Source organism: Apis cerana, linkage group LG1, assembly GCF_029169275.1.
Source record: "Apis cerana isolate GH-2021 linkage group LG1, AcerK_1.0, whole genome shotgun sequence".
Taxonomy (NCBI): Eukaryota; Metazoa; Arthropoda; class Insecta; order Hymenoptera; family Apidae; genus Apis; species Apis cerana.
This window is the reverse complement of record NC_083852.1, coordinates 4,483,338-4,500,278: the sequence shown is the minus strand read 5'-3', so window position 1 is coordinate 4,500,278 and position 16,941 is coordinate 4,483,338. Positions and strand designations below refer to the sequence as shown.

Sequence of the window (16,941 nt, the reverse complement as noted above, 5' to 3'; positions counted from 1 at the left end):
TATTTAAAGAATTACTTAAATGTTTTCAATTGAATAAAAAAAATTTAGAAAATTATACTTTATTAGGAAATTATATTCTTTGTTTTTGTTCAATAATTGATTACAAATTTTTTTGTAAAATTTTTCGAGAAAATTTTTAATTGAATATTTAGGAAATTAAATGATTAAAATCGAGTAAAAAAGTGTAAAAGGTATATTTATATAAAAATTATTTTAAATTTATAACAAAATTTTTTATCAAATATTTTTAAGGAATTTCTAAATAATAAAATTCCAATAAAAAAAAAATTTACAAAAATATATTTCATTTTCAAAAATTTTTTTAAAATATATTTTTTTTATTTATCTGTATAATTCATTTACAACTTCATTGAAATCTCTGTTATTAAAATTTCTAAATATTCAAATACACGATAGCTTTTAGAGGCCGAGACGAATTTTTGAAAATACGAAATGTGTACGTTAGTCTATTTTTAAATTTTGAAATACGCACCGGCCTTCCTCTTGTCATTCGATTTACGAGCTTGAAAATCGCTTTGATTTTCAAAGACAACTTAATATTTTTCGGATTCGAGGAAACGAATCGATTTTAAAAATCGTGACGAATCAAATTCTCGATTTACGTAATCGGGATTAGTCCTGAAGACGCTAATAATGGATCGAATTGTTACATTTAGAGTTAGAATTTAATTATTTGTTTGGCAATTTTGGTACGTGACTTTAAGAAAAATACATATGATGTTTTATAAATATCACATGAAGGAAGAAATGATTTAATAGAATGAAAAATGTATTCTGTATTTATATTATTATATTATAGCAACGTTATAATATTTCAGTTACTAATAACAATTATATTTTGGAATTTATTATTTGTTAATATAATTTAAGATTTAAGAAATATTTCTTGATAAAAAAATAATTTTGTAAAAATCGCATTAAAATGATACCGAAGATAAGTAAATATATTCGGCCAAAAAATCCAGGAACCAAAAACAAATTATTTTAGCTCTATATTTGATCCAATGTAATCCAAAGTAAACAATATAATTTAATTCAAATTTAGTTCAAATAAAATAAATCTATATTTATAAATTGAAAAAAAAAAGAAAAAATAAAATCTTTTTAATTATGAGCTTTCGAAATCAATCCAATTTAATTTGATCTAATTGAAAATGAACAAAAATCCACGTTCACAGTATACATACATTAAAATTTTTCTCAATTCAATACTCTGAAAAAAAATTTTTTTAATATCACTATAAATTCAGTTGACATTTTTATTTTATTAATTTTAATTCATTATTTTTAATTAATCATAAATTGTACATAGTTGTTTCTTTAATTACATTAAAGATTGAAGAATTTATCAAAATAGATATAGGTTAAATGAAAATATTGTGAGAGGGAATGATGTAAAGTAGATTTTATCCAAGGTTTCACTCGAAATTCAATTGTTTATTGATGAATAAACATAACGGGAAAGTGGAAACTACTATATGTATTCATGTTCGTAAAAAAATTCTAACTTCACGAGTAGATATCTAACATTAACTTACCTTCTAAAAAATAATAAATTAAGGGGTTAACGATGCGGTTCGATGTAATCGCGTTACATAACCTCGCTTAATGGAAAAACGTGCACGTTTATATTCACTCGTTTGCTTGTTCTCGTCTCACGCTTTCCGAAGATGCTCGCGAGCGTAACCACGAGTTGTCCGTTCGTAAGCGAGCGGATTGTAACAAGTCGATTTCACTATAGTACCACGTGAAAGTCAGGACATCCGGTCCTTCGTAGCGAACGCAAAGAAAAACATGCTTTGCGTGCGCCATCTGTTATTATTGTTATTATAATTGCATTACGCCATGTTAAGCCGAGTACGTGTAATAATTCATTGCATTTATGGTATTCTTCGATGTCATGAACGTTGCATTTGTGGTACGTAATGATATTTGAAGAATTATTTTGTTACTAGAAACGATTATTTATGATGTTATGTATTTATGATGTATTTGAAAGAATATATGAAAAAGTTTATTCGATATATACACATGTATTCTTATACAAACATTATTAAGTTATATAAATAATAGGAACATTTAGTTTTTTTTAAAACAATTTATCTAAAACAAAATAATTGTGAATTTAGTAAAACAAATATTAATATAACTATATTTATATAAAATTTAGTGTAAGATATATGAACTTCTATATCACTTACTATATCAATTATAATCATTTTATCATTTTATGGATTTTAAAACATATTCAATAGATAAATAAAATATATTTTTGATTAATTATTTATCTTATTTATAAGAATATATAATTTCACATCAATTTTATAATGTCTCATCAATAAGTAAAAATTTATAAATTAAAATCTTTTGCAAAAGAATTTATTAAGAATTTATTAAAAATTATTAAATAATAATTAAATAATTATTAAATAATAATTCATTTAAATTTTTAATAAATTGAATTTTTAATAATTAAAAATAATTATAAATGATTAATCTTTTTATTGTGTTCACAAAAAATTTTATAACTATATAAAAATTATAATTTTTTTTGAAAATGATTATCATATCATAAATTTGGATTTTACTATACTATACACTATAAAAGGATTAAAATTAAATATATTCTAATCTAATCACGTTTTGACAATTTTTACAGGATTATGAAAAAAACAAGAAATAAAATTTAAGAAATAAAATAATTTTGGAAATAATATTTTTCCATTGATTAGTAATTATGATTATCGTATTATGATTAACGTATAAAAATATTCTAATAATAAATTAGAATAAATAATCAATACAATATTATAAAACATTCACAACATAAAATTTATAAATGCAAATATAAATAAGAGAGTACTAATTACATTTTAATAAATCCCAGCTTTTTTCATTATCCTGTACTATGTATTTTCTAACAAAATAAATATCACAAATTATTATATTGGAATAATCAAAATGAAAAATTTGACAAAAATTTGACGACGGCGCAATACAGTTTGCGAATATTCAACGATCGCATGATTTCCCCGATTTGTACAACAGCAATTCTACATGTACGATCTCACTGTCTGCATTATAGGTGCACCCACGTCGCCGTCATCCTGACCTGCCCGAGAAATCCTCATGAAAGACTGGGAACTCAGTACTCAGAATAGCATCGGTATTGTAGCCATTTCTTTTTTTATTTCCCCCCCTCTCCATTTCTTTTTAAATAGCCTGCCATTGAGGCTATTAAGTTACAATCTGTTCTTTTTATTTTACCTATTTTTTCTTTTTTTCTTTTTCCAATTTATTTTTTCTATCTATATTTTTTTCAAATTTTTGTTTTTTTAACTAAATAACCAAATTGAAGTTTTACGTTTAATAATTTGTTAACGAAAGAAATCAATTTAATTTAAATTTTTCGTTCATTTAATTTGATATCTCACAAATTTTTTTAATTATTTTTTTATTTTCTTTTTTTTTAATTTTTTTTTTTTTCGGTTACTTTTAAGGAGTACTATTATGCTTTGTCACTTTCGAAATTTCATTGTATTCAAAACGTAAATCGTTCTTCAAAGAAATATCGTAACGCGTTTTCATGATACCCTTGGCGGACGGTGAATTTCTTCTAGGAGGCTGGATGATTTTCTAAATGCAATTCGCACGAGGTAGGTCATCAAATTCATCTCTGGTTGTTTCTTGAAAGCATAGAAATTTTTTAATTTTTTGCAAATTAATATCTAAGCAAGTTATGTTATAGAATACAAAAGTAAATTTCCAAGTATTGTAGATTAAATTTGTTTAACAAATTCAGAAAAATAAGTAAAATACGCTTAGTAAATAATTATAATTATATAAAATTGAAAATTAAATGTAAATTTAAACAAATTTTAAGTATTGCAATTTCTGTTGTAATAAATATTTTTTTATTATTAATAATTATTGATAAAAACAAATTTTTTCTACAATATCTCAAAAAGGCAATTTTGAAAGAATTAAATATAAAAGTTGCTGCAATTAATCCTTTATAATTTTTTTTAACAACTATTAAATTAATTATCATTTAAATGAATATTAGATGTAATGATTATATTAATTTTATTAATGAAAGAAGATAAGTTAATTTTTTTTCAGTAAGTCATTCGATAAGATAATTATCCAGAAATGTTTTAATTTTCGTGCCATTATGTATACGTTATATTCACATTATATCTTGCAAATATAGTAATATATTTACAAGAATAAAAATTGCTAATTAAAATTATTTAACTTTTATTATTCTTAGTTTCATATCAAAAGTCTTCATTTGATTTGTTAATTAATCGCTGATTAAATTTTCATTATATATACTTTAAAAAGTAATTTTCTATTTTAAAAAATCTTATTTATTTTAATTATTCTACTATATAATTTCTACTATATAACTAAATATCTATCCACTTTTATTGAGTCTGCTATTACTATATTATTTATTACAACAATTTTATATATCAAATCGAAATAAAAATTTAATATTTATGTAAATCTATTTTTCATTTCAATGACATTAATGTAAAATATTTTATTCTGTTTTAATTAATTTTATCATCACATATATATATCCAATATCCAATAATCGAATTTTTTTGAGATTGTATATTTCTGTTTTCTAAAATAAACCTGTTCTGTTCTCTAAAATTTAGATGTATATCTTTACGAAAGAGAAGAAAAAGAACATATATACATATACATTTATGAACTGATAATATTTAACTGATAATAAAAAAGAATCTTCTTTTTATTCCAAAAAAAACTCGATTCTAAAATAAACGAACCTAACCTCTCAACGCGCGCGTCAATTATCTTCTTCCGATTCTTCATCGTAATCGATTGGCGCGAAAACACACTGCATGAGGTCGAATCGTGCCTGCTTCGTAAAACCTCGTATATACCTCTCCTGTCCTTTCCTAGAATCCCCCTTCCCGCCAACTCTCTCCCTGTTCCAACCTATCCATACTTCGTTCTCCGTTCCTCCTGGCGCGAGAGTGGCCGCAACCGCGAATTACTTCGCAATTTCCCGAAATTGCGCAATCCGTGCAGGCTAATGGCCACCGGGCCGTTGCTGGTCGGACACATGGGTGGGGATACGTGCGAGTTGTGTAGAGAGGCGGAGAGGGAGAACGCGTGGGAGAAGTGGGGATGATGGTTCGAAGGGATGGACCACGACGGTGGCCACGGGGGAGGCCGACCATTAATTAAGCAAAATCATAAACCCGAGTTGTGCACGGGAAAGCGCGCACGGGTTATATTGAAAAATATAAACGAATCGAGAGGGGACCCTGTTACTTTCACGAACGGAGATACCGTCGGTGTTTAGCCTAGCCAATGCACCCGAACAACTGCGGTGCGATGCAGTTTGCGTCAGAGAGGGATTTTATCATTGGCACCATTGCCACGCCGATTGCGGTTTTCATTCTTTGTGCACGTGTACAGGATATACCAGAGTTATAGACACTGAAATTAAATTATGATAAAATGAAGATAATATTCAGAAATCTTTTGAAAATCTTTTATGTGCAAATTTTATTGTTGTAAAGTTGTGGATAGAAGTGGAATCGAATTAAAGGTATTTAGATTTTTTTTAGAAATTTTGAATGTGTATGTTCAAGAATCATAAAATTGGATTGAAAATAAAATTGAATTAAATTGATGAATCCGATGTAAAGAATAAATTTATATATGATATGAAAAATTAGACTTAGAAATATAAATATTTAGTTAGTGTAAATTCTAATTTCAAAACTTCGAAAGTCTTTCCTTCTGAATTTTTAAAAATTTTAAAAACTTGAAGTTTTTTTAGTTTACGAAATATTAAAATCGTTGAAAATCAATTTTATGAAATAAAAATATCCCTTAAATTTATTAGTAGATAGTTTATATATAATAATGATATTATAATAAATGAATAAATTGAATAATGTGGAGAAATACAGTTTCTGGAAAAAAGTTAAAGAATTTTCTTCATTGTTATATTTTCTAAATAAATTTTATGATGATGTATCATATATTTATTGGAATAAATTGATTGCAGATTTTAATTTCTAAATTAAAATATAATCTATTCAAAAAATAAACACGTATCTAGATAAATTAAAATATGCATATACATGTACATCAGTTTGATAATTTTCTGTTTCCTTTGTGTTTGTTGTTTTTCAATGACCAGGGCAAGTATCAGTAATTATTGAACAGGCTAATTCCCCTGACTATTTCTTACGATAACTTCATCGAACAGGATCATGCCCAATTACGATTCTTCGAACGTGTTACCGATATGTATCGTTCGCCTATTTCTCCGTGACATACCTCTAGAAAAAGTAAATCAAGAAAGAGCGAGAAAGATGGAAGAGGAGATAGAAGAGAAAAAAGAGGTGGAAAGAAATTGAAAGTAAAAATGACCAGTCTCGACGGCTAAACATAGCGGTTAGTTTGTGAAAAATCGACAATATATTCTCGACTAGCGGTGGCTAAGTTTCTTACGTAGTCCGATGCCAAGCGTTAAAATAGTCGAAGGGGAAATCGCTGAAAGATAGAATAGTTTGGTGTTTTAAAATGTTGTTCAGAATTTTTTAATAATGTTGATTGTTGGGCTATTTATGTATCGAGATACATATATTCGATAATATGTCGTGTTTCATAGTAGATCATATTTAATCTATCATAATAGCTATATTGTCATATCTAATATTTCATATTGGATAATATCTCTATTCAGATATTGTGTAGAGGTTTAACGAAAAATTTTAATTAAGATATTTATACATTTGCACGTTAATTTCATGATATTTATATGATAATAAGATTTTAAATGACAGAATTTTTTCAATTGGATGATTTTTTCTATAAAATATTAATTAAAGAAAACGATTTTAATATATTTTAATTTCAAATTTTTATTTATTCAATGATATGTATCGATGATTATTTAATGATAGCTATTTAGAATATTTATGTATTGATATGTTAATTTTTTAATATCAATTATATACCAATATCTTGAGCATGATTTATTATAATTAAGTAAGATGTTAATTAGAGAAAAAAGTAATGATGATCATAAAAGATATTAAATATTAAGACTAAAATTTAAAAAATCGAACAAATCTTATAGTACTCAGCTATAAAACATATATTCACGAAAGTTTTCTAATAGTATCCAGGTTTTACATAATTATTATGCACAAATCTGAAAAAAACATCTATATATATCTAAAAAGTTGAATGCTCGTCGAACTCGTGGAAGAGGCAAAAGGGCAAGCAAGCGGCAGCGTCGAGCTAATAACAATTTATTTGCAATTCCCGGAGTTCCCCAGCTCGAGCGGCGCAAAAGACGACAGCGGAGAGAGAAGAAAAGTGGAAAAGAGTAAGAGAAAGAAGGATAACGACAGAAAACCGTGGCTCGCGCGTGTGTCGCAATGTCCCTTAACGGCTGACGGCTGTTGGAGAACCGGTCGACCTCGATACACCTCGGCTTGCCTCTCCGCTAGGTACTACACTGGTTAATATACGTATTTTCGATAGAAGTACTACGTCCGGTTTCAATGTATACGAGCGATTATTTTTCCGACTGGTAAGTTTGTGTAATACGCGCGTAATTAGATTCTTGCCAGTGTCGTTTCTTTTTTTTGAGCTTTCGGTGATAGAATCGAGCCTGTTTGTGCTACGTTTTTAGAACATATTGTACGCTGGTAGTATTCTGTAATTTGGAATAGAAATTGTACAGTGAATAAAAATTTAAATCAATTGACAATTAAGAATTACAATTGAAGGCTAAGAATTCAATAAAGTTTTAAGGTTATTTTTGTTGATTTTATAATTTTTATGCTATTTAAAAATTAATAAATTCAAAATGTAACAACAAAAATATGAAAAAAAATATATTTTGAAAATTAAAAAGTTGAGTTAAAAAATATAAAAATATTTTCATAATTCGTTACCTTTTGGGATTCTGACTAGATTATATATTGTCGACTGTATCTGATCTGACCAGACCCGATTCAACCCGAACTAAGCCGAGCTGATCCGATTTAATCCGACTCAAACCGATCTGAAGACTCGAAGACCCGAAATCATCCGAGTATCACAGGTTATCGAAAAATTTTTGCTTCGATCTAAATCTGAAATAGTGAATATCATATCCATAAAGAAGATCAGTTTTTTATCCGAAATATGTCATCAAAGAAATTGAATTCTTAGAAATCCTGTTCAATTCTAAATATGACTAATTTTTTTATAATGAAATTATAAATTTATTCATAAATAATAATGCAGCGATATACGAGATACGGAATAAACGATATTAACAGGTTAAAAAATAGGTTAGAAAATAAATTAATTTCGAATATGAATTGAATTTATTTCAATTATTTATGAGATTATATTAAAGTTATCGTATGCGTGAATAGAATTGAAAACCTTATATTTTATTTTATGATTTAAAGGTTATTAAATCAATTAAGTCATTTGATAAAAAATGAAAGATTAAAGAACATAAACAATAATTTATGCATATGCAAAATTTTAACATTATATTTAGAAATAATAAATTATATCATAATTAAAAGCTTAATACTTCTTATTATTATGTGAAAATTATTAAATTAGTTTAAAGAGATATAATTACGCTTATTGATGTCTTTATATGATATGAATCTGCTCCATATTACACTATTATAATTAATCAATAATAATATAATACAAGCACTGTTTTGAATTCTGTACATAATCAAACAAGTGAATTTTATTATGAATATCTCAGATTTAAATCAATTGCTTTAAATTGTTCTGTTAATTAACTATAACGCTATTCTTTATTAATTATAAATATCTTATAAATATCTTACTAGGATAAAGTGAATATACTTAAAATAAATGATTTTATTGAAAATTTAATTAATATACATTGATATTAATGTATTTAATCTGTAATAATTTAATTATCTGTAATAATTTCGCAGAATCAAATTTAAATAATGTAAAATTTAAAATATACCAATGAAAGAAAAAATTTCAAATAGATTATCGGAGAACGTTTTTACGTTACGTAAAGTTTTTAAAATAAAAAATTTTTTTTTAAAAATAGATATCACAAAAAAAAATTTTCAAATTTTTCAAAAAAAAAACTAAAACTAAATTTATAGTTGATTGAAATATCTAATTCACGAGAAGAAATTCAAGTTTAATAAAAAAATAAATTACATTATACAATGTATACAATATAATAAATAATTCATATATTCATAGTATTTACGTGTAATGTCTCAACAATATGCAATAGTTAAAGTTTATTCTCTTTGTTCTCCGTTTTCCGCGGAAAATCGGCTCGAGTACATGTACAATTGGTAACAGTGGCATTGTCCCACGTTTTTCTTGCGGTGCATGCAACGGTAGTGCCCCATAATGTCTTCTTATCGCATACGCCTATCGTTCGCGTTATTAAAAGGCGCGAGCGCAGAGTACGAAAAACAAGCGTGGCAATTGTAGTATACCGGTATTCCAGTTTCCCTGCTGCGGTTCAATCGTACTTTCTCACAGCGTGTGCGCAACGAACGACACGCTGAAAGATATTTTATAGACCTGCTGCGTACCAGAAGTTGAATTATCTATTTGATATCTGTGTTAAGGGGAAAATTGGGTGATCGTAAAAAATCCTAGATTATGATACATTATCGAAATATGTAATGAAAAAATTGGATATAATATAAATATAATAAAATAATATACGATTTAAATGAAGATTCTCCTTAAAAAATTTTAGACATTATGTGTTACAATAAAAGAATATAATTTAAGAATAATAATGTTTTTTTTTAATTCCTTTTCTTTTTCACTTTAATAATAACAAATATTTAATCTTTTTATATATCCTATATTTTTAAATATATACAACAATTGTAAATGGCTTATTTTTGATATCTTTTATGAATTTTCGATAATTTCTTAACATTAATTTAATTTCTAAATAGCACAAATAATGAAAAAAATTATTTCGAGTAATATTATATATATTTATCGATATTCAAAATAAATTCGTTGGTTTTCTGACATATTTAATTGGTTATAATCATTTTGACTCAAAATTATCGAAACCAAAATGGTCAGACATGGATCATTCTGTCGATAAATTAACAATTAACGATCCACAACTACCACCTGCGGCGGATCGGAATTATAGTCGGGAATATCGGAGCTAGAATCGCGAATAGACTTAATACGGTATATTATAACAATCGTGTCGAATCGGACCGATTTAATGGCGGCGCGGCGCATGCCATGGAAATCAATTTTGCATGCGGAAACAGAAAGAAAGCGCATTCATAACCGTGATTGATTTCGCGATGCACGAAACAATTTTCAGATAACGTCCGGCGTAATCACTTTGAAATATTATATTCATTATGGATAATTATAATTGGGCACGTTCCACTGATGGATATTTATGCTTATCGCTGTTTGAACGTCCTCTATAAGCTTGTGTGTTATCGCCAGGATGTATTACGAGTCATTGAATTTGCGTTGAAGAAAAATACAGTTTTCGAAGTGAAAAAGGAAATTGTTTAAGAAAAAAGTAAAAAAGGAAGAAATTATGCAACGTGTAATTTATTGGATTATAATAATCTTTGAAATTTTGAGCAATTTATGGGAAGAAAAGCGAAATATAAATCGTAGTTTCTAAAAATATTGTTGGAAAAATATAATTTTTTTTAACTGAATCGATACATCCCTTGATTGGAAGAATTTAAATTGAATAACATAATCGTTCTAGAAATATCTTTAATAATCATAAATAATAAAATATAGTTCTTAAAAAAAATTAGTATATTCCTCGATACATATCTATATAATGAGATTATCGTAATGGACACAAATTTAACAGAAGCTAAGTGGAAATTTTGTAAAAAAAAATTACATCCAAGATCTCTTATTAAAATTTTTTAAATTATCAATATCGAAATTTATCAAGATATTGTTAATAGAAATATTATTTCAACACAAATTTTCTAACCTAATTTCAACTATCCAATTTCTCACCTAACCTCTCCATCTTCCTATGTCATCCCGCAAATCGCTAATATCAAGCACCTCGATCACAGCCATTCGTCACTTGTTCCTCCATACCCATCACCGGATGGTGTGAATCGATAAAAAGCACGGAGCGGTGTACAAATAAGAAAGAGGAAGGAATCGCTATATGTCGCGAAGTATCGGCCGATGGTATAATTTTGTAATCAAACAACCTGGTGTACGGCTGTTTAAGGCTCGAAACAAGAGGTTGGAGGATGGCCGACGTCGGCTGATTCTCGGCACACCAGAGACGGCTCCCTGGAAAATCCGGTCGAACCGGCCGAAGGCAAAGAAGGGACGTGTGCTGCGTGTCGGCGCATGATTCCTCCTCTGTCGAGATCAAAGACAGGCGAACAGCGGCAAAGAAAGCAATCGTTCGAAAGAACGAACGATGGCTATAGAATGGAAGTCGATCTTCGTCCCTCGTGTTGGCTGAAATCACGCGAAGGTGTATACCGATGATCGTTAGTCCGATCGAGAACGACAAAAAGGGAAAGTCGTTTGTTTGCCGACTCTCTTAATGGCCGTCTTCGGCCGAGTTGGTAATTGGCGCGTCCGCACACGTTCCCCCTCTCAACGCCGTGAGCATCTTTCTTTCTTTCTCCCACTACGCATTTTCATACCGTGCGCAAACCGATCACTTTCATCCCCTCCCTTTTCTCACGTGTTTCGTCGTTCGCCGCACTTGTCACACCCCGCTCCTTCCAAGTCGTTGCACCTTCTCGAAGACCCTTTTTCCATCCTATAGCTCGGAGACTTTCGTGGCCGCATCGAACATTTGAAACGGCTAACGTTTGCCCAGTCACTTACTACTCGTGAATACTTCAACGGAAACGGTCTGCGTCGCGAGGAAATCGTGGACCGTTCGTTCGTTTGAATTGCGACTCGCTTTGTCCTGCGCCGACGAGGAAGCTGGAAAGGATCGCTATCTTTTGACGAAAGAATCAATGTATCTTTTTCTTGTTATTGTATAGAGCGTTTATATTGTATAGAACAGTATTGTTTCTCAACATTTTTCAAAAATACTCTTTTTCCATTGTGATATTTTCTATAGTATTTTTTATATAAATAATGATTTTAATAATTAGTAAATGAAAATGTTAAGAATTTTAATTTATTGAATCTCTTATTATTCATAAATTTATAGAGATCTTGTTAATACGTGTTATAATAATTTTGAAATAAATATTGATTTTTCTATAATAAACAATATATATTAATATAATAGAATAAAAATATTAGAAGATTAATTTACATCATTATAATTCTCATAATTCATTACTATCTATTCTGCAATTTTGTTCACTTATCATTTTTATTATAATTATTTACTAATTGTTACTTACAATTAATACAATATCTCAACTATATCTATATATCAATATTATATCTTAGATATAAAAATCCCTCCGCAAATTTAACGATACATTTAAAAAAAAAATGTAAATACACTTTAAGTTCTAAATGAAAACGCATATTTTATTTCGCATATAAATATACGTACACAGTGCACAAACCTCGGCGGTATTCCCACAACAGCCGCCGTTCTTCGAAATTCCTCATCAGTTTTCCTCCTCATCCCTCTTCTCAGCTACCGACTGTTCCGTCGAAAAGAAGCAACACGCGTTAATCCCCGACTTAGCGAAGGGACACACGTTCGTTACACGCGTGGTGCACACGCGTGCACGCTCGTAACTCGCGTTGACGCGTACTAACGGTTCGGCAAACGACGTGCAGGGGTTGCTGGCGAGTTCATGTGCGAGCGTCACCCATCCAACAGGGCGACATAACTTTCCAGGCGAGACACGATGTGGCCGCAACCCCAACGTGGTGGTATACAACTGTGAAATATACTCGATGAAATTAGCGAAGGATAGGAGTTGGAGTCGTGGAGGACAAACAATTTTTCCTTGCGTTTCGTCTTTGCTGTGTTTTATTCGCACGAAGAGGAATTTCATTATAAACTGATAATATATTTATTTCTTTTTTTACGAGGTAGTGAAATTTTATTAATATAATGATTTTTAGTAGTGAAAATAATTTCTTTAATTTTTTTTGAATTTTAGAGAAATGAAATTTAATCGTAAAGTGATTATAAGTAATCGAAATTATTTTTAAGGTGAAAAAGAATTTGTTACAAGTGAAAATAATTTCATTAAAATGAAATAACTTTTTCGTTCTAATTCGAAATGGAATTTATTCATAAAGTGATTGTCGGTCGTTAAAATATTTTTTTTTAATCACATGCAAAAGGAAATTTTATTGTAAAAAAATCAATAAAAACGTTCATTATCCTTTCGATAAGTTTTTAAACATTTATATATTCTAATAAAATCAATTTGATACCAAATTTAAAAGGAACTTATTGTATTTTATTTATTATCTCATTATTATTAACAGAAACTTATAGTATTTTAAAATTCTTTAACTTTAAATTAATGAGTTGTAATTCTTATACTCTTTTTGCTATTATTTTACCTTTCTACGATCCAATTCCATCGATACTTTTGGAAGTATTAACTCAATATCAATTTGATATCAAGTTTGAAAGTAGAACTTTTAAAACAGTTTAAAGTACTTCAAACTAATATCAGTTACAATTCTTACATACTTTTTTCCTGTTATTTTTCTTTGGAAAAATTTTAATAAAATTTCAATGAGTTTTAATAAGTTTTATATATAAAATTCTAAGATGTGTGAATGATTTTTTTGTCTATGATCTTATAATTATAACAATCAATGATAATTATGGAGATGAAATAGTACAAATTTGATTTTTAATTTCTAATAATAACATAAAAAACATTTTAGATAATTGCATCAATAGGATAATTAACAAAAATTAAATTCATTTCATTTAAATAAAACAAAGAATTGGAGAAATATAATTAAGAGATGTTTAATCATGAATTATCGTTCCCTTCGTTCTGAATTAATACATTCCACAGAGATTGTCTTTTTGCATATCCAACATAATTATTCAGTTTTTATGGATGCATCGATGTGTTTTAAATAAAAGCATCGTTTCTCCGCGAAACAATCGAGGACGAGTGATTTTCCATATTCGACATTAGCTGGTTTACGGGCAGATTAATTACGTTTGAATAATGCATGCTGTGTTAATAAATCTCCGCAAATCGCCACCGAGAGAAATACAATCGAATTGTTCCACCAATCGTGCCTCTTTTTTTTCTTGCGAAACGCAGATTTCGATTAAAAATAACAGAAATAAAATAACACAGTTTTTGTGAAAAATACATTTTGACAAAAAGTTCGTAAATAAATTGTAGATTTTATATCAGATTTACGAGTAAAATACAGTTTTCAATTAAATGTCTATAAACAGAATTTTGATAAACGCCAATTTCGATAAAAAATTGATGATACAGACTCGAAAGAATTTTTTTACGTAGAATACAGATCTCGATTAAAAATTCGAACAAACAAAAAAAAAAAAAAAGAAAAATTTCGAAAATTAAAAATAATTTACTTACGAAATTTCAATTATAAATATTATATACTTACATTAAAAACGTTTTTTCTCATAAACAGGTTGAATAAACTTCGATTACTTTAAACCGATTTAATATATTCAAATTTTATATCTGGCTCTATCCTTTTAGGAACGTTGACACTTCCTTCGATGCCAAATTCGCTCTGCATTGCATACTAGTGGCTTAGTTTTGCGAATGATATCATCGACTGATTTATGGCACACTCTATAGTAACTTATGTTAGTCTACTCTTAGTTTTAAGAATGATGTCATTTAATTATTTATAATAGTAATAAAATTTAATATATTAGATATTAATGTATAATATATAATTTATAATTACGAATAAAATATGAATACATATAACAAAACTAAATAATAATCGTTTAATACAACATGACTCATATTCACAACTAGCAACTACGTAAAACAAAAGAAAAAAAATACCTAGAAGAGTAGATATAAGTGCCATCTATTTAAAAAAGTAGAAATTTACTTATAGTGATATATATTTTTATCCAATAGAAATTATGTAAAAATTTTTTCTATAATCTTCATGCAGAAAAAGTAATCAAAACATTTATGAATTATTTATATCATTTTTCATGATAAATTTTTCAGTTTAAAAGATAATTATGTTATATAAATTGTTTTTTATTTGAAAAAATATTTAGACTATATATATTACTATATATATATTACTATATATTTAGACTATATATTTAAACTATAATATTATTCATTATTATTTTTTAAATATTTTAAATCAGTTATTTTTTAAATCAGAAATAATGAAAAAATTTTATATTTATATATAAATTATAATATAAACAATCTATTACTATTATATTAAATACTTGTAAATTTCATATAATATAACAATAATGTATACATGTATCGCTTATATTTATATTTTTAGTCTTATTGAATCAGTCACAATAGTTACAGAAAGATTAAAGAAATTCCTTTCTTTGTATTTTGATCACGATTCGATTTCTTGATCACGTTTTACGAAATGGTTATTCGTATGGGGAATTGTCTCGTGTCGTCATTCGATTCGGAACATTTAGTAGACATTAAGGTGCGATCATATGAATATTTAATCGGTTTGGCATTTTAATTTATTCAAATTAAAAGTACCTGCGGCGAACATTTACCCATTTCGGGCTGAAACATAAGTCGTGTTCGTGTTTGATATTTCGTTCTTGAATGGGAATGATCATTGATATAGCTAGAACAAATATCATTTCTAAATAAGTGTTCGAAAAATTTTCTATTCTAACAATTTGATTAAATAGTTATTTAACTAGAAATTATTTAATAGAAATTATTCCTTAGATTCGAATAATTTGTTAAAAAATTTATTAAAAAATTTCAGTTAATTGAAAAATATTTATAAATTGAATTTGATTATTTGAACAATAAGGTATCCTTGCAAAAAATTTATTTTATACCAGTATCGTGCCTAACTTCATGATTATTTGACAGTATCAAAGATGGCGGCGATACATAATGAAATACGTAATTGTATATTTTCGTGATTCAAAGTATTTTGAGTGTTTCTTTCGATTTTTTTATGATGTATTGTTATCATCAAATAATTTTTTTATTACTGGAGCTACAGATACATTTTTTTAAAGACAATAATGTGCAATGTCAGGTATGTAATTATTTGACGTTATAAATATAAAAAAGAGGTTAAATTCAATCGTAATAATGTAACTTTTAGACTTTTTATATATGATTTTGAATATATAATTATATTTTATTCTAAGAACTTCAAATTTTAAATATTTTTCTCATTTTTTTTCGATTTAAGTATTTGAAAAACGAAATGATTTTAATTAATATTATATTATCCCTATTACGATCGATTGTGATAAAATAATAAAGTACTTTTACCATTAACCATTCATTGATTTAATATGAACAGAACATTTTATCGATTGATTCGAAAAAAATAATCATACAATTACGTGCTCTACGCATCCGAACAAGTGCTATTAGCTATTTGCGGTTTAGTGGTTTCGTAATAGGTACGATATCCTTCTAGACAAGGATCCTTGCGTTCACTTCCTCATTATTGCGGTGAATCAACAGGTCACGTATCGTCGCGTCTCTATTATGAAGTAGTTTGCGTTCTTTTCCAATGCTCTTCCTTTATCATTTCCACGAAAAAAAATTATTATCTTTTATGTGTCGTTTTATTATTTCAATTATTTTCTAATTCAATCATTTAATTAAGATTTTTCTTTATATATTCTTTAAAATATCATGAAAAGGATGAAACAAAGATTTGAGAAGAGTTTATTGAATTTTTTCCAAAAATTATTCA

At 27.5% G+C, this 16,941-nt stretch overlaps 1 protein-coding gene and 2 long non-coding RNA genes across 19 annotated transcripts in view; 2 read left to right on the top strand and 1 right to left on the bottom strand.

The window, feature by feature from the left end:
* The window catches only part of LOC107994675 (protein scalloped), a 176,814-nt gene that overhangs the window by 78,859 nt on the left and 81,014 nt on the right, over positions 1–16,941 (top strand). For 5 of the 17 annotated variants that reach the window (XM_062078427.1, XM_062078380.1, XM_062078396.1 and 2 more), the window contains one exon: positions 3,107–3,187. The exons of 10 other annotated variants lie outside the window; for them this stretch is intronic. In XM_062078427.1, the coding sequence (XP_061934411.1) occupies positions 3,151–3,187 (37 nt within the window). In that variant the 5' untranslated portion in view covers positions 3,107–3,150. Of the gene's footprint in view, positions 1–3,106; positions 3,188–3,641; positions 3,678–16,941 lie in introns of those variants that run through there. 2 more of the 17 variants (XM_062078474.1, XM_062078421.1) reach the window with 1 other exon arrangement.
* On the top strand, positions 4,449–9,839 carry LOC133666593 (uncharacterized). Its single transcript, XR_009830946.1, has 2 exons — positions 4,449–7,618; positions 8,005–9,839. It is a non-coding gene; the product is annotated as an uncharacterized LOC133666593 (long non-coding RNA).
* LOC107994815 (uncharacterized) lies at positions 10,810–15,228 on the bottom strand. The gene is made up of 2 exons (XR_001765404.3): positions 14,638–15,228; positions 10,810–12,953 (listed from the first exon to the last, which is right to left on the bottom strand). It is a non-coding gene; the product is annotated as an uncharacterized LOC107994815 (long non-coding RNA).